The sequence below is a fragment of the Passer montanus genome, unplaced genomic scaffold, assembly GCF_014805655.1.
Source record: "Passer montanus isolate IOZ18808 unplaced genomic scaffold, ASM1480565v1 scaffold14, whole genome shotgun sequence".
Taxonomy (NCBI): Eukaryota; Metazoa; Chordata; class Aves; order Passeriformes; family Passeridae; genus Passer; species Passer montanus.
In genome coordinates, this window is record NW_024360941.1 from 302,793 (window position 1) to 327,288 (window position 24,496).

General features: G+C 37.9%; 1 protein-coding gene across 1 annotated transcript in view; it reads right to left on the reverse strand.

Moving 5' to 3' along the window:
* Positions 1-24,496, reverse strand: part of TNKS (tankyrase) — a 125,518-nt gene that overhangs the window by 15,677 nt on the left and 85,345 nt on the right. The window contains exons 8-18 of the mRNA XM_039699835.1: positions 22,175-22,241; positions 21,558-21,744; positions 19,459-19,580; positions 16,792-16,883; positions 16,624-16,702; positions 7,885-8,056; positions 6,618-6,697; positions 5,470-5,615; positions 4,343-4,508; positions 1,455-1,674; positions 1,077-1,186 (exon numbers count right to left, since the gene is read on the reverse strand). Of these exons, the coding sequence (XP_039555769.1) occupies positions 1,077-1,186; positions 1,455-1,674; positions 4,343-4,508; positions 5,470-5,615; positions 6,618-6,697; positions 7,885-8,056; positions 16,624-16,702; positions 16,792-16,883; positions 19,459-19,580; positions 21,558-21,744; positions 22,175-22,241 (1,441 nt within the window). The remainder of the gene's footprint in view (positions 1-1,076; positions 1,187-1,454; positions 1,675-4,342; positions 4,509-5,469; positions 5,616-6,617; positions 6,698-7,884; positions 8,057-16,623; positions 16,703-16,791; positions 16,884-19,458; positions 19,581-21,557; positions 21,745-22,174; positions 22,242-24,496) is intronic.

Here is a 24,496-nt window from a genome sequence, read left to right on the forward strand (position 1 = left end):
AATATCTTGGGAATTAATGCTTAAAGGCAGATGCTGATAAACAATATTATGTGGTATTAAGATACTGTAACATAAAAGAATTCTGTGCTGCTTTCTAATCTTTCACCAGGATTTGGGGCCTTTTGCTCATTGGAACACTGGGATCCCAGAGTGATGTAAAGAACCAATACAAATAGCATAGACTGAGTTCCATTGATGCCCTTTTTAAGAACAAGGTGAACACTGCACTTTTTATTTCATTTACTCTCAAAGAAAAGCAACCATGGTTCAATAGGGTCACCTGTCCCAGATTTTGCTGTACCTGTGCCAGGGCCAGGTAAGTAACAGGCAAAGCATGTCATGAGACCATCAAACCCAGTACTCCCTGAGCTTCAGATCCTCTCGCTGACTGAAGCACAGTGCTAGAAGCTTCTCAAGGACTATCTCTGTACAATTATTTACAAGAGACTTCTTTCTCACCCAATCCACAACTAACAACTGCTTATAAGCAATCTATTAGGCATCTGTGCAACTGAGAACAGATGCTTACTCCTATATGGAGGAAAGAGGGCCTGCCTCATCTAAAATGGTTTGAGTCTGTCACTGCATCCCCTGCAGCAGATGGCTTGCCCTGGAGGACAACCACATTACAAACACAGTAATCCTTCAACTCTAGCAATAGATTCCTACCAAACACCAGCTGTAACACACCTCCACTTCCCTGTCATCATCTGCACACGATCCCCTGGTGTTTTTCTCTTCCTGCCATCTAAGTCTTTCAGAGACAACTTGAGGTCTTTTTTGTTTCAAATATCACCCCAAACTGTTCAACCCTGTGCATCTGCTTGCCTGCATAAAAGCTACATTGCAGTGTTGTTTCCAAACTGCAGCATCTAAGTGCTACAGCACACCTGAATCTGTGTCCTATTTAATGTGTAGGGCTGCAAATAAGACTCACAACAGCAACTCAGCCCGACAAACACTTCATCAAAGCCTGAACTGTGTTCACAGCAAAACAGCTGCAAAATAACTGGCTTTGGATATGACTTCAAGGAGTCCCTTGCTGTTCTACTCATGGCAAGACTGCCTGCACCTACCCCATAGGATGCTGCATTGTGTAGGGGAATTAATCCTCCTTTGTCCTGGGCATTAACATCTGCACCATGCTCAAGAAGGTATTCAGCTACTTCCAAATTGTTGTAACCAGCTGTAGAAAAAGCACAGGAAAATAAATTAGGAATTAGGAGAGCTAAACTAAAGAAAAGTATTCAACAGAAAAGCTAAGGCAATTTTTCAACTGCAAAAGTTCCTCTTATCTAGTAATTGTATTACCTCCTGAAATAGATGCCCTAGTTAACTCTTTGTACAGGACAATTCTCTGTGAAACTCTTCCTATACCAGTCCTGGTTGTGGCAAACTACATCTGTAGACCTACTATAAATATACAAGCCTTGAAAATCTGGCACGTTACCCACCTGCAAGATGCAGTGGTGTTGAATTTCTTCCCTGGGTGTCTCTGCAATTGATATTTTCTTGAGTACACAGCTTCTGCACTCGTGCCAGGCACCCCTTCTTGGCAGCATCCAGCAAGGCAGCATCTCCTCGCAGTAAGTCCTGGATATCTGTGTCCCCTTCTTTCACCAAATCCAAAGGAGTGTTCCCATCTCGATTCTTTTTTGTTGGATCGGCTCCATGCTGCAAAGAGCAAATGGAATGCTAGTGTCACAATCATGCACAGAGCAGTGCACATGTGTCACTATTTTGCAAAATAAAATAGGATTTTCCAGACCTATCATAATGAAGTAATAATTGTATAGATTAGTAGGCACAAGAAAATAAATTCACAAGTTTGAGGCCTAAAAGCACTAGTCTGAAACACAGTTGTGTGAGTCTCAATTCCACAGGCAAGAATGGCAGCCCTCTGGCAGCAAGAGCTGTCCCTGCTCTACTTGCAACTGAAGTATGTTCAGGAGCATTTCCTGCAGATAGCTATTTCTTACTGTCACAGCAGCATGAAAGGAAAGCCAACTGCAAGTATCTTGCTGCCAGTCCTCCCCTTCTCCTGAAAACTGGCATAAATCAAATGGGTGGCAGAGGTATTTCCTGAGCACAACCTTCTGAACTAGCAAAACCAGGCTCTGAGTTTTACTAAATGTAAATTTATCCCAATATCAAAAAGCACTTGTTTCAGAAAGGAACTAGCAAAATACTCTTCTCTACACTTTCCAATAGACAACAGCACCATCTTAAGCAGTTTACAGGTCTTTGGAAGAAGTGAAAATAAAATCTGATGGACAAGCGGAGTTGGATGACTGCTGGAGTGTATCTGTGCTGGTAGAACATGTAGATCAGGCACTGATAAGAACACAGTACTGGAGCAACGGGGGATGAGAAGGGGAACACAACTGTGTAGAGCATATGGTGTGAGTCACGTCCACATTCAGCTTTGTGGGAGGACAGCTCCTTCCCTATTCACTCTCAGCAGCAGTGGGAAAAAACAAAGACAGATAAAGCAGAGGCAGCTGCTGGTGCTGGAGTTCTCTGGCTGACCTCTTCAGAACAGTCAAACACAGTGGTCCAATCCCCGCCAGCAAGTCTACCCTGCCATTTCCCACTGGACTGGGAAAGGGAAAACAGCAATGGGAGAACAGAGGGAATTAACTGCTTTGTATTTGGAAGCAGTACAACTGTGCTCATGGTGCAAAGGATGAAGAGCAAGGGACAGAAGGGACAGAGCATTAATTACACAAAACCAGTTTTCCACATCTGTGGTTCTTTTAGGAAGAGAGCATTCTTTGTGAAAAGCCTTTTAGACTGCAATGACTTCTCTAAGATATGACCTGAAATCCCTTAATTTAAAATTCATCAAAACTGGAACTACGCCCCAAAATAAGTATCTGAATGAAGAGGCAGTGTCTTCTGAGACCCGTTCCAAGGCATAGAGACAAACAAAGGTGGTCATTTCAAAGAAAGGTGATTTAAAAAAACACTGTCTCCAAAAGGCCTGTTTATTTTTGTTTCCTTCTTCAAGCAGATCAGGAGAGAAGGAGCACAAGTCAGGAGGGGTCAAGCTCAACATCCACAACTCAGCAGAACTGACAACACTGCCAGCTGGCATAGGAGACACAGCAGGAGAAACCCTGAGTAAACTGCAGTGTGAGCAGATATCCACAGACACCCAGAGACTTTACATCTGTGTCACCTTAAGGGCATATTTAGCTCTTATCTTGTGAAAGAGTGATTTTAAAAAACTAAATTTCAGCACTTTTCTATTTCCTGTTGTACACCCATTCAGGATCCTCTGAAGAGAAAATAAGGGTAAATTCCCTGTGGAATGACCAGAAAAGGCCTGAGATCTCCAGTGTCTATAATGCAACACTGTGCTTGAGAGATTAAACGCTAGAGCTTGAGCTAACATCTCTATTTTAGAGTGTTACTTCCAGGCCACCACCATGCCTACTCCATACACATCTCTTAATATCTCTTGGTTTCTGCTGTAGATGTGCTTCAAACTATCATTCTTCTCTCTCTGTTTTGGTAATCAAGTGAAATAATTAATGATATAGAAGGGAAATAGTGGGGATTTGCAGCAGCAAATGAAAAGTGGCTGGGGTAGTTCCTCGTTATTTTAAGACTATCCATATTCTGACTTTCTCCTATTTTAAATGTGCTTCAGAGGGACATAAGTAGGCACAGTGGAAAGAGGAAATGGGATTGGCAAGAAATTCTACTCTAGCACCCCCTTTCATCCTCTCAGGGCAGGATCTGACTTTATGTCAAGAAGTTTCTCAAAGTCATGTTTCTCACTGGAAATATCTTTGCATTACCTCATGCTTTTTACAGGTTCTTCCTCTAAGTAAAATGAATATTTATGCCACAGTATATTAACATGCATTTCCTCCAGGAGCTTGATAAATTATACATTAACATAACAGTTTTGATTTCCTCTCATACCAAACAGCATTTACGACCCACCTTCTGCTATTGCTCTGTAACACATTCTTGCATAAGTATTAACAGAATTTACTTAAATGCAGTAACTATTTCAGAAAGGGATGGATAGGAGAAGGTTGCTGTCAAGGAGTTGCCATTTTTACATGAACTCAGCTGTTTTTTCCAGTTTTAGAGTCTTGTCCTACTTGGCTAACAGTATTAATACACGTGCTGGAAACAGTACTTGTACTGATGATTCTTTTTAAGTCAATGATATTACACAGGAAACCATATGACAATTGCAAGATGAAAACTGATTCAAAGATACCACAAAGAATTCACTGAATGCAGTTAACTTTGCATTAATTAATCTTCAGAAAAAATAAGTATATACACATTTAAACATACAGCTGAGATCTCCAGCACATACTTTTAAAAGCAGTTTGCAGATTTCATATTTTCCTTTTGCTGCTGCTTCATGTAGAGGAGTGAATTTCCACAGGTCTGCCACGTTGACAGAAGCACCGTGCCTCACTAGGAGTTCAGCCACTTCGTAGTGTCCATACGAACAGGCATTGTGCAGGGGTACTAAGCCACTAATCAAAGAGAAAGCATTAACAGCTAGAGAATAAAATCCTATATGCAATCAGTAGATAAAATTCCCACTTTCACCAGACATTGTTATCTTTCAGTTTTCCAGTTTTCATGGTTTTATTTCTCTACTAAAAATCAATTAAAACTTAATTATCCTCCTTCAGCTCTCATCCACAAGACTTTTAAATACTTAGCAAGCCCCAATGTTACAGCTTCCACAAGCAACTTCAATGCTGTTAATAACAGACAAAAATCAAATTGCAAGACTCACAGCTGTTCTGAGTTTGGATATTCGAGTTAAATTTCAAGAAAGACATAACACCATATAATATATTTGAAGTGCAGTAAGTATTAGTAAGTATTGCACACCTGATAGATACAGAAAGATACCCAACACTTCTTCCAGGGTAAGCCTGAAAATCCATTATTGGAAATTTATTATCCCCCTGCTCTGAACTAGTATACGGAGTAAAAGATTTAACATAACCAAGATGCTTCACAATTAATGGGCAAAAAATGTAAATGCTTAATATAATTTAACTAAATAGTAACTGTAAAAATAATTAACTTAATAATAAAAGCTAACATAATTAGAAAAATGCCCAGAGATAACCCTGGTATTTTACACCTTTTTTTTTCAAAACTAATTTTAGACCACCTAAAACAAATTAAAGGCTGCTTTTATGCAAAACAAAGTCTCCAAAATGGGCAAAAAGGGGAAGAGAAGCATCATGTATTACAGTGCCAGGTATGTACTGGATATTGGCTTTTCCAGAAAGCAAAGTATGCTGTAATGTCTATAAACCTCACTACAGCACAGGAACAATGCAGAACAAGGAGAAAAGAGAAAAAATTTCAAGAGAAAAACACCATGGTCACTGAAATCTGAAGTAAAATGAATAGGTGGGATATAAGTCTCACACCAATAGAGACCAGCAGAACATATCAAGGAATGAAATGTACCCTTTATCTTTGGCATGCACATCTGCTCCATGGTGCAAGAGATACTCCACCACTGATACACGGTTATATCCTGCAGCAAAGTGCAGTGGTGTTGAATGACGGCCTTCCAGATCTCTGCAATTCACATTCTGAGGGCTGCAAAGTTGCTGTGAAGACAAAAGAACACAAAATCTAGTACAGAACTAAAACTAACAACTCCCACAACCAAAAAGCAACAACAAAACATGAAACAAACAAATTCAAAAAAACAAAACTAAACTACCACCTTCAAAGACCTCAACACAAAATCTGATCCACTTCTAAAAATTTTTTCAAGTATCAGGAAATTTCTTTCCATTTATGCAAAGTTAAAAAAATAGCAGCTCTAAATTTACAGCTGATGCACTTCTATAACAAATAAGACTTAAATGATGAAAGCAGTGTGAAGATGTTCCTAATATATAAGAAAGGAGGAACTTCTACGTCATCAAGTACTAGGTTCAAGGCCATGTAACTTTCTCCAGATGTATTACTATTTCTGGCCTATACTGCCTTCAGAAAACCAGAAATACTTAGCTTGGGAGTCAAAGGAGCTGCTGGTGCACAAAACTGCTGCTGTTTGAATATTAATGGATATCATGTTGAAGTTCAAGGTGGGAAAGTATGCACAACAGCCCATCTGCAGGCTTTCTTGTCTGCAGGCTCTTCCATCTGCTCTGTTTTGTCCACAGACCAAATATAAAAAACAAGATCAAACCTTCGTGTGATGGTGGGATTCCATGGCCTGACCCTTCACCTTCAGATTAAGGATGGTTTAAAATACAAAGTCTGCTACCTGTTAATAGTATGTGCTTGCCATCCAATTGAATCATGCACCTGAGGGCTTGTTTCTACTAAACTGTGATTTTAAGAATCACAGAGTTTGTTTCAAAGAATTATGGCTACATCTGAGTCCAAAGACAGGACTGTGTGAAGGGCTGGCAGAATAAACAAGCAGAAACCCAAGCGAAACCCACCTCAGTACATCTTAATGTACTGAGAAAAAAAAAAAAAAAAGGAAAGATCCATGACTTCCTATTTTTTATGATTTATCATCCATTGGCCACTGCTTACACAAGACTTGCACAGCAATGCAAAGTAGAAAATTCACACAAACTGTTCAAACCTACCTTCACAGTTTCCAAGTCTCCAGCTTTGGATGCTTCTAACAACCGATAATCCACATCGGATGTGCGCACAGGTGTACTTTCTACACAGGAAAAAAGATGGCTTAGGATTACTCAGGATACATAAATTGTATTAATTGGTGTTCAACATATTTTCTGAAGTTGGGGGGTGAAGTTGGTCTGTTGTTACTTTTGAAAATGCAGCTGGGGTTGTGATGTTCAAATTGATATTGCCAACATGTCTAAATAAGGAGCTTTAGTTTTAGAGCAAATCAGTCAGATTTTGACTCTAAAGCTGACATGATTCTGCCAACATTCTTCTCTCTCAATCCACATACATACATTCATGTGCACATTTTAACAGGTAACACTACCCAGGTAACCAGCTACATCTCAGGAGTGGGTACACTTCAAAACAGTCCTTCCTTGCATTGCTGTAAAATGCTTTTTCCTTCTTTTGTCCTATTTTAATTGTTGAAAACACTAGAGGAAATGGCGTTTGTAGCTACGTGTCTTCTCATCTATCTGGATATCTGCCTTTGTTTGACTACATGCCCATCTCACTGTAAGGTGAGTTACTTGCTCTTTACTAGCTATTGATGCAATTATTCTTCTCTGTACTTGCAAAATTCAAACGTAATGTGGGTAAGAGGATGCAAACCCTTAAGGACTTCCATGAAAAATAGTGGCATCCACTTCAAACATCTATTCATCTTTTTAATGGAAGATATAAGCAAATTATTACCTAAGCACTATCCAGAGCACTTTCACAATAAAATATTTCTCTACTGGACAAGCAAGAGATTTGAAGTAAAAGTTCAAACAGTTTAGCTACCATCTGTGTTTTTCTGCCAGTAACACTCTGCTTGTGACTGCTGAAGTAGGGAGTACCTAACAAGTTGGCTGATGCAGGGAAAAAGGTTTCTTATATGCTCAGCAATATTCCAGTTGCCTTGGAACTTGCAACCAAAAGAATCCCAAAACTCCCTATGTGTGCCTTCTAACAATCTCCTTGTACAGCAGCATATCCTAGATCTACAAGATGGTTACTTTCTTCCCTATTTGCACAAAATCACTGAACTGAGCAGAGCTGTTTATTTATTTTCTGACAAGTGTCACACAATACATACTGCAGTTGTGTGCATTTGATGGCAGAAAGGAGAGATGAGAAAACTAGTCTTCAAGTCTCTTGCACTGAGAAAGAAACAAGATTCAAAGCTGTAAAGGGAGAAGCTGAAGTTCAAATACACAAGCCTTTACTTTTACCCACCACTTAAGATCTGTTGCACTGCTTCATTTCCCATCTGTGCTGCTGTGAAGCCTTGCAAAGAGATGATGGAGGGATCAGAGCCGTAACTCAGCAACAACCGGCAGGTTTGCAGGTGCCCTGCTAACGCAGCCCTGTGCAACGCTGTTTGACCAAGTGTGTCCAGTGCATTCATCTGAAAAAGCAGCAGCAATATAAAATAAAACACTCTTGTAATTAAAAGGCTGCACCTGTCCCTGTCCTTAACACAAGTGAAGAATATTCCAGCATACCAATTTACCTATCAATTCTTCTGCACTGCAATAAAACAAAACCAAATGACAAAACAGGCAAACACTCCAAAGGAAAACTAATTAACCACAGTTGTTTTCCTGTCTTTTAACAACACAGGTTATTTGTTTGCATGGCTAACAAACAATACAGGATCCCCAGAACCATACTTTAAATAGTGATCAAGCTTTAGAGAAATTTGAGGAAGACCAACCTTGTGCAAGAAAAGAAACACTATCACAGCAGGAGAAAGAGGTAACTTGACATAAATTGTTACCAAACAATTCAAAGATCTTACAGCTTTAAGGAAATTACCATCTGTCATTGTCAGAAGAATAACTCAACATTACCCAGTACCAAGAATTAATGCAAAAGAAAGATGTCAAAAGAAGAATTCTAAGGGGGGGAATGTTGGATACAAACATTTCTTCATCACTTTTTGCGCCTTTCCATGAATGTTAAGTATAATTCTGGATATAATTCTCCTCAATACAAGGCTGTATAAACAGGCAAAATGGAGTATAATTTTCAAAGAGTATGATATAATGGAAACACATCCGTCTGTCAAGATCTAACAGAGCAGCTAAATAACTAGAAGCATCTCTCCCAGTGCACTATCAAAAAAAGGAAGAGAATAATAGAGAGCTTTAAAAAGCGGAAAAACACTCCCATGAAAATAACCTTTCAAGACGATATTCTGTACCTAGCAGCGATTCATGACAAATTTAAATGCAAATGCCCAGCAGCTTTTTTACCACTTTATGAAATGCAGAACTACTCTATAGTCTCTGCAAGCAACTCAGAACCTGTTATCTGTTTCCAAGCCTACAGATTGCAGGCTGTGAACTGCATGCATAATAAACTTTGTTACTGTATAAATCCACCTTTTTACCATCTCAAAATCTTTGTGGTGACAGCAAACAAAGGTTTTGTTTGTTATTTCTCACCTAAAATGCAGCATGCAAATCCTTCATGAAACCAGTGAAAAAGCATTTTAGTTAAGCAACTTATTTTATACTAAACGAAATTTAACTAAAACTAAATTAAATTAACTCTGTAAAGATCTACTACCAGATAGGACAAAAAAGTAAAATACTTGCAATAGTGCAATATCAAGTCACAAAAAAAGAACAAAGAACAACAAAATAAACGAAGAAGAGTGTAATTCAATATTGTCTGAAGTTATTTTACAGACTGACAGGGTAGGAATTTCTCAGATCACAAACCTCTCTTGCAGCAAGATGGACAGGAGAGTAGGTCTGCTTTCTTCTCACTGCACTCAGCTCATTTCACTCTAATGGGATTACCCTAAAAGTTTTGTTTCAAATAAAAAACTTACTGCTATTATAAATACTAACTAGAGGCTGAATATCCCAAATCCATCATTTTGTTCAGATGATGATCCTCATCTGTTCCAGGACACCAGATACCTTTTACCACTGATAAGAGCACAGAAGTAAACAGAACTCTGGGGCTACACACATTTAGTGATGGTAAAAGCAGAATGAAATGAAATTTGTGGATTCTCAAAGTAGCTGATAACACTCCATTCATCAAAAAAAGAAAATCGTAAGTAATGTATTCTTTAATACTGACTTCCTGTGTTAAACAGGCCTGTACTGAACAAACTGTAAAAGCAATAGCAGCAAGGCATTCAGCGAACACAATTTGATACTATGTCCCTGGAAAAAATGTTAATATTCATTTGAAAAGAACACTGTCAGAGTCATCAGAGCCATCATCTCATATGTCTTATCCAGGTCTCCTTTCACCTCTAAACCATTATCTTTCCTAACAATCAATTCTTCTGGCAGAAGAACGTCAGCCATTTGAAGAAATACCTGCTTCCTTCTGAGACAAAAAGGGCTGCAGTTGACAGAGAGATGCAGCACCAAATGCAGCTGCTCTTTACCTCAAGAGCAGAGTTAGCCTTTGCAAGACAATTTCATTGGGAATATGCTCACTTTGAGGCACATCTTTTCTCACTAATAATGCACCACTTCTCTAAAACCAAGCAAAGAATATACTCCAATAAGGCTTAATGCAAGAAGACTTGCTACCAAATGAAAATCAACTTAAGCACAAGTTGAAATAACTTAAGCAACAAATTGAAATACAAAACTGAGATTAAAGTCTTATAAAAATCAGACATATGCCTGGGTTAAACAATGTTCAATACCAGGTCCAAAACCATGTGCCCTTTCAAATTCAAAGTTTAAAACTCTGCTTGATAAAATGTGAAATATGCAAGATGTACTGCTTTAACTGTGCCCTGAGTAGCCAGATTGTTCCAGCTGCACTTATTAAAAAAGATAAATATCAATTTGGTCCCTTTTATAGGCAGTCTGAAATGAGAAGGCTGTAGCTCTGAATTATCTTACAGACAAGTTTCCTGCAAGGAGTTAAAAGTGACAGGTTTGACAGTTTTATTCCACAGCACACTGGCTCTGGATCCAATGTCTTCACCTTTTTGCATGGAAGCAGTCATTCCATTGCTCAAAATGCAATGTAAAAGCAGAATACAGTTATCAATTGAAAAGAGTTTTTAAATAAGTGATTTCAGAGAAAGATACTGTCCTATTCAGCATTACCCAATGCAGACTTCCTTCTGTTCTTTCCTCTCTCTCCCTTAATTTCCTCTTCTCCATCCTGAACAAACAAGGCAGAGAAATGGAAATGGCCACATCTCATCAGACACCTCTGAGATGTGCCCTTCCCTCACTGCTGCTCTCTTGGAGCAGTGTACTCAGTTACAGCAATATTCCCTTGGCTGCCAGGCACTTGTGGCAGCTCAACAGCTCAGGTCTGTTCAGGAAACATTTTTTGCAATACTTCCTGGTCATATTGGCTTTCTACCAAGATCAAATGCCCTAAATATCCCTCCTGCTCCTTGACACTACAAACAGCAGCACAAAAAGCAACAGATTCCAAGCACTGCGATTTTCTCTGTGAAATCTTTCGAAAATATGTACATTCTAAAAATCATACATGAAACTTGTGCTCTGCCAGCAGTTCCATATCACAGTATCCTTCCCTGCAATGCAAGTGCTCTAACTGCTCCCCTCCAGCATTAATTCCGAAGACAAGCTTGCAGTGTGTCTTGTTGTCTGTCCTGAGGTGACTTAATGATGCTTGTATGCCCATCCATTTGTTTAGTCCAGAAATAAGTTTAGCACCTTTAAGATTGGTTCTGACAGCAAAGGGAGGAAGAGAAGAAGCACAGAGGTCTCCTCCAAAATTTGCCCTAAACCAGGACGTTGTCCAACAATAAACATAGGAGTAAAGCAGCACTGGTGGCAATTTCAAGCTCAATCAGCAGAAAAAAGCAGAAAAGAATAGTCAGTTTCTCGGGTCATATAGGATCCAGTCAGATGTTCCACAATTACCTCTTCTTCATAAAAGCTTAAGATTAAGGTCAGGATGTTTGGACATCTAAGCAGTGAGAAAAGTTGAACCAGTCAATCACAACAGACCACACAGGTCTTTATGGAGTTAACCATCATAGTCTAGAATCCGCTACATTTCTGAAAGGCAATTTAATTTTTCAATTCTTACAGTTCCCTGAGAAAATCATGCCTCTCCCTGAAATGTTGGAAGTAAATGTTACACAACAAGGTTATTCAAAAACATTTCAGTTTGTTGTGTGGGTCTAGATAGATGGTAAACATTTGCAAATCCATGATCATGAAAGGCTGTCAACATACTACTCCAATGCACAGAAATAACTGCATTATGCAAAGATGCATAAAGCAAGATCCTCCCAGCAGAGCGGAATGAATTAATTTCTGCTACCATCATGAATAGGGACACTATCTCTCTGACATGACCTTAAAAAGGCTTATTTTCTCTTTCAGAAGAGAGGCATATCATAATTAAAGAGCATTCATCATCATCTCTGCACGTGCCCAAGATACCAGCGAGCTCACATGCTTGCAGGTCTTTCTTTCCAACAATCCTTCCAGCTCAGAAAATACCCTAATCCTTTATTTCCGCACAGCTAGAAAGCTGAGTGTCTTTTTGAACACATTAACTGCCCATGTGTCTATAAATTTGGACAAAAACTTAGTCGTATGAAATTTTCAACTATCTAGAAATACAACAACAGGATGAAACACTTTTTCACTAGTTCACCACTTTCAAATTATTTTTTAAATTAAAGATTTTGATTATCTTCAAAGATAAAATCATGGCATTTGAAGATTTGATTTGGGTCTAATAAAAATTTTTTTATGTTTGAGGGTTCTTTGAAGATGCTCTGCTTTTATTTTTCATATGGTACTTTGAGAATATTCCACATCAAATAAGCAGTGGTGTGAAATGCTGTCTCACACAAACAGGGCAGGCAAACAAGGAAAATAAAAGAAATCCCAAGGTTTCTCACCAGTTCTTTAAATTGACAGTCAACTTCTGCAAACTCAAGTACCAAGCTAATGAAAACATCTTCCATGGAATGTGTGTTGATTAGACACAACATGCTGATGTACAACTAATTTGCACAAGGACTTCTGCACAGGTCAAATTAGGAACCTCGTCTGTCCTGTCAGTAAAGGCCAGCAAGACACACCAAAATAAGCAATTTATGATTAATTGCCAGCCAGTAGGTTAATTCTTGCCAATACAAATCCCAGAATCACAGACTATCCTGAGTCGGAAGGGACCCATCAGGATCATTGACGGGTCCTGTCTGCACAGGACACCCAAGAGTCACACCATATGCCCAAGAGCATTGTCCAAATGCTTATTCAATTCTGTCAGGCTTAGTGCTGTGACCACTTCCCTGGGGAGCTGTTCCAGTGCCCAACCACCCTGTGGGTGAAGAACCTTTTCCGATATCCAACCTAAACCTCCCCTGACACAACTTGATGCTGTTCTCTCTCAGGTTCTGCCAGTGGTCACCAGAGTGAAGAGATCAATGTTCTCAGATGTTCCTTCTGTAAAATAAGTCTTGATCAAGCACATGTTATTCAAGCAGTCCTTCACTGTTTATTATCATCCAATATAATTCAAAAAGCAAATTTGCACAGTGATAACATTATGGATAATTAAATCCAGCTCCAAGACCACAGACCATCCCCTGTTCATCCCAAATTCCCTAAAGCAGTCTTTATCGTGCTTTAGCCCTTTCCATAGAACAAAAAAAGGCTACACACACACTTCACTGTATGTGAACTCACTTGCTGTTTAGCCCTTCCCACAGAACAAAAAAAAGGCTACACACACACTTCACTGTACGTGAACTCACTTGCTGACACAGCTGCTCCTCATGAAAACAGAAGAATTTCCTACAAAATCCTAATACAATCCTAAATTATTTTCTATCTACAGAACTTTATATGACTTTGTCTCCTAGAGCTATTATTGCTGGTTATTTTGTGGATCAGCTGTCTTCTTTTTGTCATAGTATTTCAGAAGAAGAAAGTTCTACTTTCTTCGAATTACACATCTCTTTCAAATTGTTACTCTCTCAGTAATCAGTAATGGTTTCCAGAAAGGGGATTAAAGCTGGCTGTAACAGTACCTCTCATTTGACAGAAGAAATGGTTGCAAATTGAAAAAACCCTACATGGTAGATATCATCTATACACACTTCAGAAAGCATTTTGTAAGAGATCACAGTGGAAATTTTTATTTTATTTTATATTGAAAAATAGAGTTTGATGGAAAAACTAAATATTTTGAAAAGGGGAAGGCTGCTTGGTGGCTGGCTGTGGGATAATTTTGTTTTACTATTTGCATTAATGACTGTGGAACAGGAGAATCGTGCTGATGGGCACAAATATAAAATATTAGTAAAACCAAGATTCTCTGTGCACTGCAAGATTAGAGGAAGGATCTGAGTCCTACTGTCTCATGTCTATTAAAATGGTAAATATGATCCCAGTATGCATCAACCAGGCACTTACAACAGAGGTACATAAGTGCCATCATTGAAAGCAGTGGTGGAATGAATTCTATTCTTTTTGCCTGAACTCCAAGATTTCCTCTGGTGCTAGTAAAAAGAAGGGGTTATAAGGATGAATAGGAAAAGGCAACATTCCCTTAAGGGAAGATTAGGTGTTTGAGGCTTTCAGCCTACCAAAACATAGGCTAAGAAGAATCAGTTTGCTCAGCGCAAATACCTCACTGAAGGAAGCATCAAATAAGAAGAGAGGTATTTAAAAAGCAGGAGGGTGCAGTTCAAAGAACAAATGGACCTTCATTGGGATGCTGCTGTCACAGGAAAACTAGATTCACCAGCTCATGAGAACCCTCTCTTGTAGAAAATACAACCAGGCATGGTCAAAGAGCTTAATATATCTGATTACATCTTATGAAGTACCTAAAATTCAAGACACAAAAAGACAAAACATGAAGCAAAATCTTCCAAACACACAATAAAAGAAAAACATCAAAACCCTTATCATGCCTCAGGAACAAAAGTTGCCCTGTCACAACAGTCAGAAACAAAGTGTCAAGAGTACCTGATGAACTGAATGCCTATAGTCAAAGCATGAGCTAGAGGTCAAATGATAATATACAAGCAATATACAAATATTTTAGAGTGATTAAATATGCCTAGTTAACTAACCAATGCTCTTGAGCATATCCCATCTGGGAACTTCAAAGTGCCTCATAAAGCCTTAATGATCTCATTGAAAATTATGGGTGCATTATTTACTGGTTTACAGCTAAGAAACTTTGGACACTGATCCACTGCACTATGGAAATATGCACTTAATATTAACTTTGATTAGTCTCCTGCCTTAGCACTTAAGTGCTTTGCTAGATCATAAATGTGAATGGCCTATCCTCAGAGTAACATAGGATATGGGATATGAATGAAGAAGGAGGTTTAATGATCACTGTGTACCTCTATTTGCATACTGTTGATGGAATAAAAGACAGAACACACCACTCAGCGTCATTCTGTAGATAACTGTGCACCACTCAGCACCAATCAGTCCACAAGTGACTCATGGATCACAATTTAGGAATCCCTGCTTTAGGAGATAAAAGAATTACTTATTAAAAGCTATCATCAGAATGTGCAACTGACAAAACCAAATGGGTCCATTCTAGTAAGGATGCCAACTTTGAGCTTACTCCTGGAACCTGACTACAACTGAGATACATTTTCAAGGGAGCACTAATTTAAATGAGAGTACAGTAGTAGCACACAGAAGATCCTTGTATTTCAAAGCAGGCAGTACTTTGGTATCATTTGTAACTCCAGCATGTTCAGTTCAGTGCCTATCCAAATACCATCAGGACTGAATTCCTGTGCAAAAGCAGATCCATAAAAGTTATGAGGTATCTATTCCTGTGGCAAAATGAATTTTTTTACTTTCAGAGCATAGATATGCTATTAAGAGTGAATCTGGGAAAATAATAACCAACAGTTTTAATGATTACAATCAAGAACTTTGGCCTTGTTTTCACCCTTAGGCAAAACTTAATGGTCTCCAGTGCATTAGGACTCTCAAATACGATCAACTCCACCGTGGTATTGCTGTTAAGCTATTTTATGATCCATTAAAGTACTATGGAAGTGAATAAAAAATCTGGCAGTGAGCTCTCATACAGGCTTATAAATTAAAATTCATCGTTTCAAAATAAAAACACTTGACTGCATACAACTACATTGCTCATACCTCCTATCACAGCAAGAGTGACACTTGATCATGTATTATGTTATTGCATGTAATAAACAGGTAATAGTTCTTAACAATGAGTTCTTCATTTCTAGCTCCCTGAATGGAGAGGAAGAGTTAAAAAGAGTAATCTGAGCCCCATTCAAAGCAAAACCAAGATCTTTTAAATTTTAGCCAATGCAAAGAAAGTATCCATCAATAAGAGTTTCTGAGAAAATTAAGTAGCAATGTATATCATTACCATGAATATTAAGTTTGCTGCTAAACTTGTAGAAAGATCATTCCAAAACACTTTTGAAAGATGGTTAAAGCACATTCTAAACAAAGTTTGTTATACCCTTCTCTGTTTTTAATAACTTGCTAAAAAATGTGTTCACAAGCTCACAAATTAGGTTGGCACCTATCAATAGTTAAAGGACACAGCAAAACAATCTGACCCTGAGAATAAGAAGCAAGCAAGGGCTAAGGAATACTCAGCATTAGGATACTCAACTCAGTGGCAGTACCCTCAGCCATTGGATATTTTCAAGCCAACAAGATAAAGCAATGCGAGGCACCTAGATAACATTATTTATTAGAAATTATATCAAGGTTCATTAAAAATGATATTTTTAAATACTAAAAACCTTTATTCAGTTACTTGGAGAGAAGTACTTCTCAAATGGGATTCCTGAGGATCCTGTACAGATTTCAGATAAAACACACTTCAAGATTAACACAAGAAGCAAAAGGCATACAGAATAAAAAGCAGCAGCTATCATGAAAACTTACGTGGTATATAATCAACATAACCCTTCTTCTTGCCCTTTGTCTTAAATAAAATACATGCAAGTATATTTACCTTTGCTCCATGTTTATGCAGAACTTCCATGACATCATTATGGGCTTTTTCAGCTGCAACATGTAAAGGTGTCATGAAACTAGAGGGGGGGAAAAAATGATGTATTAGTTTTTTACACTCCTAGTATGACAGAGGTCTTTGGAAAACTCAAACATTTCAGAAACCTACTCTTTGTTTTTCTCGTTTACATTTGCTCCTTTCCTGAGCAATAGTTCTGTAACTTGTTTCCTCTTCGGGTGCACAGCGGCAACAGCACAGTGCTGCAAAAAAAGCAAATATAAAGCATATTTCAACTACATAGACAATAAAGAACTTGAAAGACACATTACTTCATCACTTAATTATTCTGCTAAAACGTAAATATAAAGCATATTTCAACTACACAGGCAATAAAGAACTTTAAAGATACATTACTTCATCCCTTAATTATTCTGCTAAAAACAGACTACAAAATTTACAAACAGAATTCATTATACTGAACAAAATACAGGTTAGTGATCAATGCTAAATTATTCTACTCAGAAACACAATTTTAATTTTAAAGCTATTTGTCATGTAGGAAAAAAGCTGTATGGTCCCAACTACATTAACCAGCTATCAGGACAAAGATGACACATAATGAACAAAGGAGGGAAAGACAAAGAGTTTGAAACAGCCTAGCTTTTTACAGAGGGTCTCCAAAGGGGTCTGTAAGGATTCTGCTGCAGTTGTCAAGTTGACAGGACCTGAACATCACTTTGGTTCTTCCTTTGTTCCAATGTGCACTGACCTTGTCAGTGGCCATTTGCATCATGCACCCAACTGCAATTATGTAATAAGCAAACAGGCAATACGTTTCTCTTAGAGTATCTTTCTTTCCATGCTATGAGAAAGATACCGCCTTCAGCACAGGGCTTCTCAATGCTAATGCCTGCCTTTGTGGGACCACACAGCCCTTTGCTAGGTGTAACTTTTGCCCTAAATGTGGCTGGCATCTGTTGGCTTCTCAACAGTGGCCCTATCAATGTATTCCTTAAGTCTGGAATTACCAGCATGGTTCCAGATAAGATTAAATACCCAGCTTTAAAATCAAGTCCAGAAATGCTTATTTCAAGTTTGGACATCTCAAGATAGCAGACTATGAGAAATAGGAGAAACTCGTGGATTTTTTTCTGTTTATATCTTTACCCACATTTTAAACCAGTAACCATGAAAGGTAGAAAGTCTCCTGGAAGAGGTCTCTAATTTTCCAACAGAAAAACAATAGTGTTTACAATTAGACAGACCCCAAACCCAATGCTAATAGGTAGTACTAATAATACTAGGTAGTACTAATAATAGTACCAACAACCATCTTTTGTCCAGTTTCAGCCTTCAAGTTTCCACACTGTTATTAATCAGCAGGGCACATCCAAATTTTGCAAAGGCAAGCTTTGTAAATAAACATTAAGATCAACTTTTGCTGTGAAGTGAGGCACCATTTTTAAGGCTTTGCAGATAATATCCTGTCTCTATTTCCTGCCTATATAATAAACAAGTCCTAAAACACACAAATGCTGAAGTATTGCCAAACATCAAAGCAACACTAAAACCTATGTCAGGTGCTTGCTTTGGCCTTTTGGCTAATTCAGAAGAGATGCCAGTGGCCCATGGAAAATGTTATCATGCTTAGGGCAGAAATAGTTCAGTTAGATTACACACAACCTCATCTGATCCTGGAAGCTACGTCCTTTAATTTGGACTGGTGACAATTTGGAAAGCTCACATATAGCAGCCAAAAACTGAAAAATCACAGTCAAGCACTTAGTGAACAGTGAACCAAATACATCAATAGACCTAAAATATTCCATTTGGTCCAGCTGTCTCTGTAGAATCAGCAGGCAGAAAAGAGCAAAGAACATCAGAGGACTGTGAAGTGATCATTACACAGCTAAAGAGATGCCACATAGCAGCAGCTGATACTCTCAGAAAGAAAAGGATAACATCATCCCAAATTTCATACTCTCTTCATATTCAGCCTATGAACCTCTCTTCTCTATCTTGCTTCTAACTTCAGGCAAGGATGATGAGTCCTCCACAGAGGAAACAGAGCATATGGATGCTTGGTACCCAACACACAATGTTCTGATCACAATCACAATGCTTTCAACACTAAATATGCAGTTGCATGCCTGCAGCTGAGACCTGCCACTGGGAAGAAAATGTTCCATTGGAATAAAGTATCATAACTATAGTGGTTTTAATAATACCATCAGTGTCAGCTTCATAGCTTTCACTACATCTGGGATACTGGCTGTGTTCTTTGCTTCCACTGCTTCTTTAAACAATTTAATAAGAGCAGAATAATGCCAGGAAAGTCTCAAAAGAACCCTGTTTCTACAGCTAATGTGGTATTGTCAGTACTATTCCAAACTTGTAAGGCTCTGTGATATACATCTGTTTTCACCACAATTTTATGTATCCTGCGAAGAAAATTTGTAATCCAAGTTTGCTCACATAAAACATGAAGGAAACCACTGGGCTACAAAAATAAAATTTAACCACATAAAAAACCACAGGAACAGTCCAACAAAAAAAGAGGTTTATAGGAAAAAATGCAAAAGAAGCAGAAAATGAAAAAGTGAAGAGTGGCTGGAGAGCTTCTGTAATCTACCAGAAGGAAGGAAAAAAGTGATAAAATAAATTATATGATGGTTTTTCTATAGTGGTGATTTTATTTAAGCATAGAAAGTGTTCAATGCCAAATTCTCTATCTCAGATGATGAATGTATTTTCATAGTGTAGAAATGAAACTCCTTGACTCCAGGCTCCCAGCACATTTATCATTAAACAAATGGATTGACTGTATAATCTCACCAGTGCAGTCTCATGCGACTGTGGCTGCTTAAAATTAATGATCTCCAAAGCAAGTGTCTTTTTCACTTTGGCTAGGTCTGCCTCCCTGGCTGCTTGCAGTAGAGAGTGTCCTTTGAATTCATCTGTTAGAGGAAAAAGACACATTTAATATTCAGCAAAATGTCACATTTATAAATGTTAGTGCAGAAAGACAGCTATACTGAGTTAAGAGGAAAGAGGAGTGCTTCTGCATGTCTTTGGGTGCCAGCTGACCTGGGACACAGAACATGAAAGAAGCTTTGCTGAAACCAAAGGGATATGCTAAAGGACAGGGGAAGCTATTCCTTGAGTTAAATCCTTATAGCTTTTCCCCCTTTTATCCTCCACCCACTTGACATTAAATGCATATGTGACCTCTATGTTACACACATCTGTGTGTGTGTGTTCAAATAAGCACAATGCTATGAGCTATTCTTAAGAAAATAAAGCATTACAGTTGTTTTACAAAAACTTTATTGTATTTGTATGACAAATAATTCACTATAAGTATATTAACTATATATATATATAATTTTTATAAAATTATAAATAACGATAACAAAAACCCAACAATAATGATACAGATATAAAATTGAAATATAAAATACTAAACTATTGATCTTAAAGAAAGCTAACTAGCTAAGCATTTGAAGCTAGTCTGCTCCAAAGATGAAACAAGTTTTGACAGCAGGTATATCTTTGCAGGTACAGCTTACTAATTTTGCTATTTCCAAATCTTGTTTAGCTCAGCAACTAGTTCATTTGAGTTTTAAATAACTTTAAATTTGAAAATAAGTGTTTCTCTTAAAATGTTCAGACAAAAGGCAGGTTAACAAAAATGACATCTGACCCTGGGAACTAGAAAAAAATACGTCAATTTCAGTAAAAGTAGAAATATTTTTGTTTCATAAGCAAGCTTGAAATCCTAAGTTTGTTAATGAGGGGCTTTCTTCTCTCACCTTTGTTTTAATGTCTGGTTTAAATTTCTTTGTAAGCAAAGCACTACTCAAAGCACAAGTGCAAATAAATCTTGAAATAACAAATGTAACTTTATTACAAAATATAAGGTGAAACAAGTTGAGAACATAAAACCATGATATTTTGGGATGCAAATACAAGCTATCCCATCAAGATACTGTCAAATTTGACATAATGCTCACATTTGTTTACACATTTTAGTGGATATTAATGGACATGAATCTTCCCTCATTACTCTTAAGGAACTCTAAGTACAGAAATAAACCAAAGTTTAAAATGATTTTTTTTTTGCTTGTTAATTTAAATAAATACTAAATTAACCTCCCTCAGAGTCAGAAACTATAGCCCAGGACTCAGAGTAGAGAAGTACCTAAAAGATACTAATGCCCTCCTCTTCTAGACCAAAGTTTTCTGCTGTGCATGATCTCATCATCTTCCCCTGCAAAGAATAGTGAGTAGATAAAAACCTGACTAGCTGTGATTGTGAGTAGTGCAGGATCACATTATTAGTGTCTGGGGCCTTCTGCTATACTGGAAAGGTGAGAGACAAAACCAAAAACTTAATTATAATTGAGATTCTAATTCTCAAGAAGTTTTCTGTACCTTCATAATGCTCTCTTTCCATATATGTCTCATTTAATTATCTTTTACATTTTATAAGAGTCAGGAAACAAATCTCCCAAAGAGGGAAAGCAAAGGCACACATATTAAAATTAGAGATAAAATATTGGTTTGTAAACAGCATAAGGATTGCTACAAAAGAAGGTGATGGAATTTCCATCTCCAAGGCTGCATACCAAAGGTACTTACCTTCTGTAAGTTTCTAAATGCAATACTGAGCCTCAATATAGAGGCTCCTGTGTGACTGAACTGGACTTTAAGCATAAAACAAATCCCTAAGACACTGATTCAGCAGTGCATTAATAATTCTAAACTTCAGAAAACCAGGCAATACGAGAAACGATGTATCAGAGGTACAGATGCACACAGCTGCAGCTGCTCTGCTGCTTTGCATCCACTTCTGAAGCTTGGCGAAGGTGGCCTGGAAGGAAAGCAACCCTTTCACCCCCACCAGCACGTGTTTCCAGTCTGGAAGCACTTACAGGTCAGTCTCTCCCTGAGCTCAGGCGTTGGAGCCATGTCAACCGCACTCTTGCCGTGGCAGTTGACCAAGGTGGGATCGGCGCCGTGGCTCAGCAGGAGGGAGCAGACCTCCACACGGTTCTTGGAAGCAGCCTCGTGCAGCGGGGTGAACTGCCACAGGTCCATAGCATTCACACAGGCACCATGCTAGCACAGCAAAAAAAAGCCTTGGATTAGGAAGAAATCATCTTCAACAACTAAAATGCTTACAACTTTTCATTTTATTATAAAAATGTGTTCAAATCAGTCACGTATAAACACACACACACAAAATTTAATTAAAAATACCAGCATACGCAAAAATACCAATGAATCTGCAAAAAATAATTGGAATTTTTATGTGAGCTAATTTTTGAACAGGAAGATCCAACTCTGCCATCAGTCCAAAGAAATTAGATAGAGAAAAAAAACCATATACTGTTTCAACAAAGACCTACAGTTGCAGGCTTCTGAAATGACAATATGATGTTTGAAACCTGTTACTGTCAGGAAAAAATAAGCTTACTTTTCAGCCCCAATTCATATCTCATCTAACACACCTAAATCAACAGTAATTACTTCCCATCCTTCTGCTTACCTTAAGCAGCAGCTCTGTAACCTCATAGTGTCCATAGGAACATGCATTATGAAGAGGCACAAGACCACTGCATGGAAGAAGGCAAATGACAAATTTTTTTAAAGTGGCATTTTTAAGGGAGGAACAATTTTCTCCCTACTGAGATGAAAAGATCAAATTAAAGTTAAAATATTTAAGTAGTTAAGCATTTAAAAATTAGGATTTACAAACTAATGAGAAAATCTGACTTTCCGAAACAACATGTTATTTAAGAGTGGCATTAAAACTTGGGGTTTTCTGCTCGGTTTTTTTTGTTCTGTGGTTTGGGTTTTTTTTGTCTCAAAAGGCCACAGATGTTTAATCTACCATTAAGACTAGCACTAACTGGCTTTGATGTGATCTTTCTTGATGCTGTTAAGGAGGGGGAGAAGTCCCATTCCATGTTCGATTTCCCCAACAGCGTTCTGCTTCTGCCTAAATAGGAACCCCTGTTTAAAATGCTATGTGAAAGGCAAAACTCCCCAGATAACACTAACGTAACTCCTGGGTATTTTATGAAGATGTACAAATATCCATAGAAAGCAGACTCAAATTGCTGCTCTAGACTGTGGAATGACCTGATTTTCCTCCATTTTTTACAGTACAACCTATTTAACTGTTCAAGATACTTCTAAGAGAGTCCCTGTAATTTTTGTAGTGTTGTATTACTGCAGGCCATACTTAAATATGACACTAGCAAAGTAAATAACAGGGATTTAGTCACAAGCACAAGATGTAATAAAAGTAATGCATTGAAAAGGAGATGTGAGATGGGCAATTACTGCAGAGGACAAAATTAGTTTAATTCAAGCCAAGCATGACAGGCTAGTTATGGCTCAACAGATCAGTACACATAATACATGAAAACCATAATTAACCCCATAATACCTATGAAAAATACAGGGGGTAATTCCCAGGACTGCAAAACCAACTCAGAAATAATTAGGACAGCAAGTAGTAGACAGCAATTAAATAAATTTAATTTTAAGGTGGATGCTCTCAGAAGCAGCAACATATTTGTCACAGGAGAGGAAAATTTGTTTGGGGAAAATTTTTCAGACTGTTTTTTCCATCATTACTTTTTTTAAATTACAACTTATTGGTGCACGTGTGAGACAGAGAAAGACTATCCATTCCACAGAGCACTCAAAAAACCTGCCCCCTTCCAAAACGATGGTCCTCTCAGAGGACTGAGGGCTTCCTTGCTGTGCTTCTCTTTGGGAGTAACTAGAAGGGTGACCATTTTGAAAATACAGAACAATTCCTAAGCACTTTCTCTGAATTGACTCAATTGGAGAGAACCTAAGAGTTCTATAAAATCAATGTGGACTAATTTAGCTCCTTAAATGAAAAGTGACAGTTATTTATAGCCTATTTACTTATATATTATGTATAAATAAGTAACAGCAAGGTAAAACACCATACTGATTCTAAATGTGTGGTGCCACTAAAAAAAAAAAAAGTGGGAGCTTACTAGGATGTTAGATGTTTCTAAATATGTTTAGGTTCTTTTAAAGTTCAGTACAGAGTAAGTATTGAAAGGTTTTCCTTTCTTTGTTTGCTTTCCTTCCCCTCCTGCTCCAGCCCCAAGTTCAAGTTCAACTTAACTACCTCTCATACATTCCAAGTAAATTGTTCAAAATCATTACAGCATCTACACTGAAATTTTCTACCAACTGATGCTGAAATTTTGGAAAGGTACAAAAGACCTTCAACCTGCTTAAATAATGCTTGATCTACCTAAACAGGTACTATATGGAGCTTTACTGTAGGACTTTTGTGGGTTATTTTTGAGGGGCGGGGGGAAGGTGTTTTGTTGTGTTTTCTGGGTTTGGGTTTTTTTTTGGGGGGGTCGTTGTGTGTTTTGGTTTTCTGTAGTTTTTGGGGGGTTTTTTGGTTGTATTTTTGATTTTTTTGACTTGCATAATACATCATTATGCATTTAACAACAATACTGTTTAAAAAAACCCACTGGAGTAAATGGACAGATGAAAGAGCTACAATTAATCAAACTTTACAAGTTTAAATACATTTTGGACTGTTTTGGAGAGAAAGGGAAAAAAGGAAAGAAGCTAAGAAGATTTAAAATCACTTCCAACACTAGCAGAAAATGAAAATACAGGAAGTGCCTCAGGTTTGCTGCTGGAGACAGCACACACACATATCTTACTTCTATGGATTCTGAATACAAAATGCATGCCTTTAACTAGGGGCCCAATTTCTACCATGTTAGGACTAAGCCTTCCAATCCAACCATCATGAAAATAATCATCTTAGAAATCAGAAATGTATGGCTGAGGACAA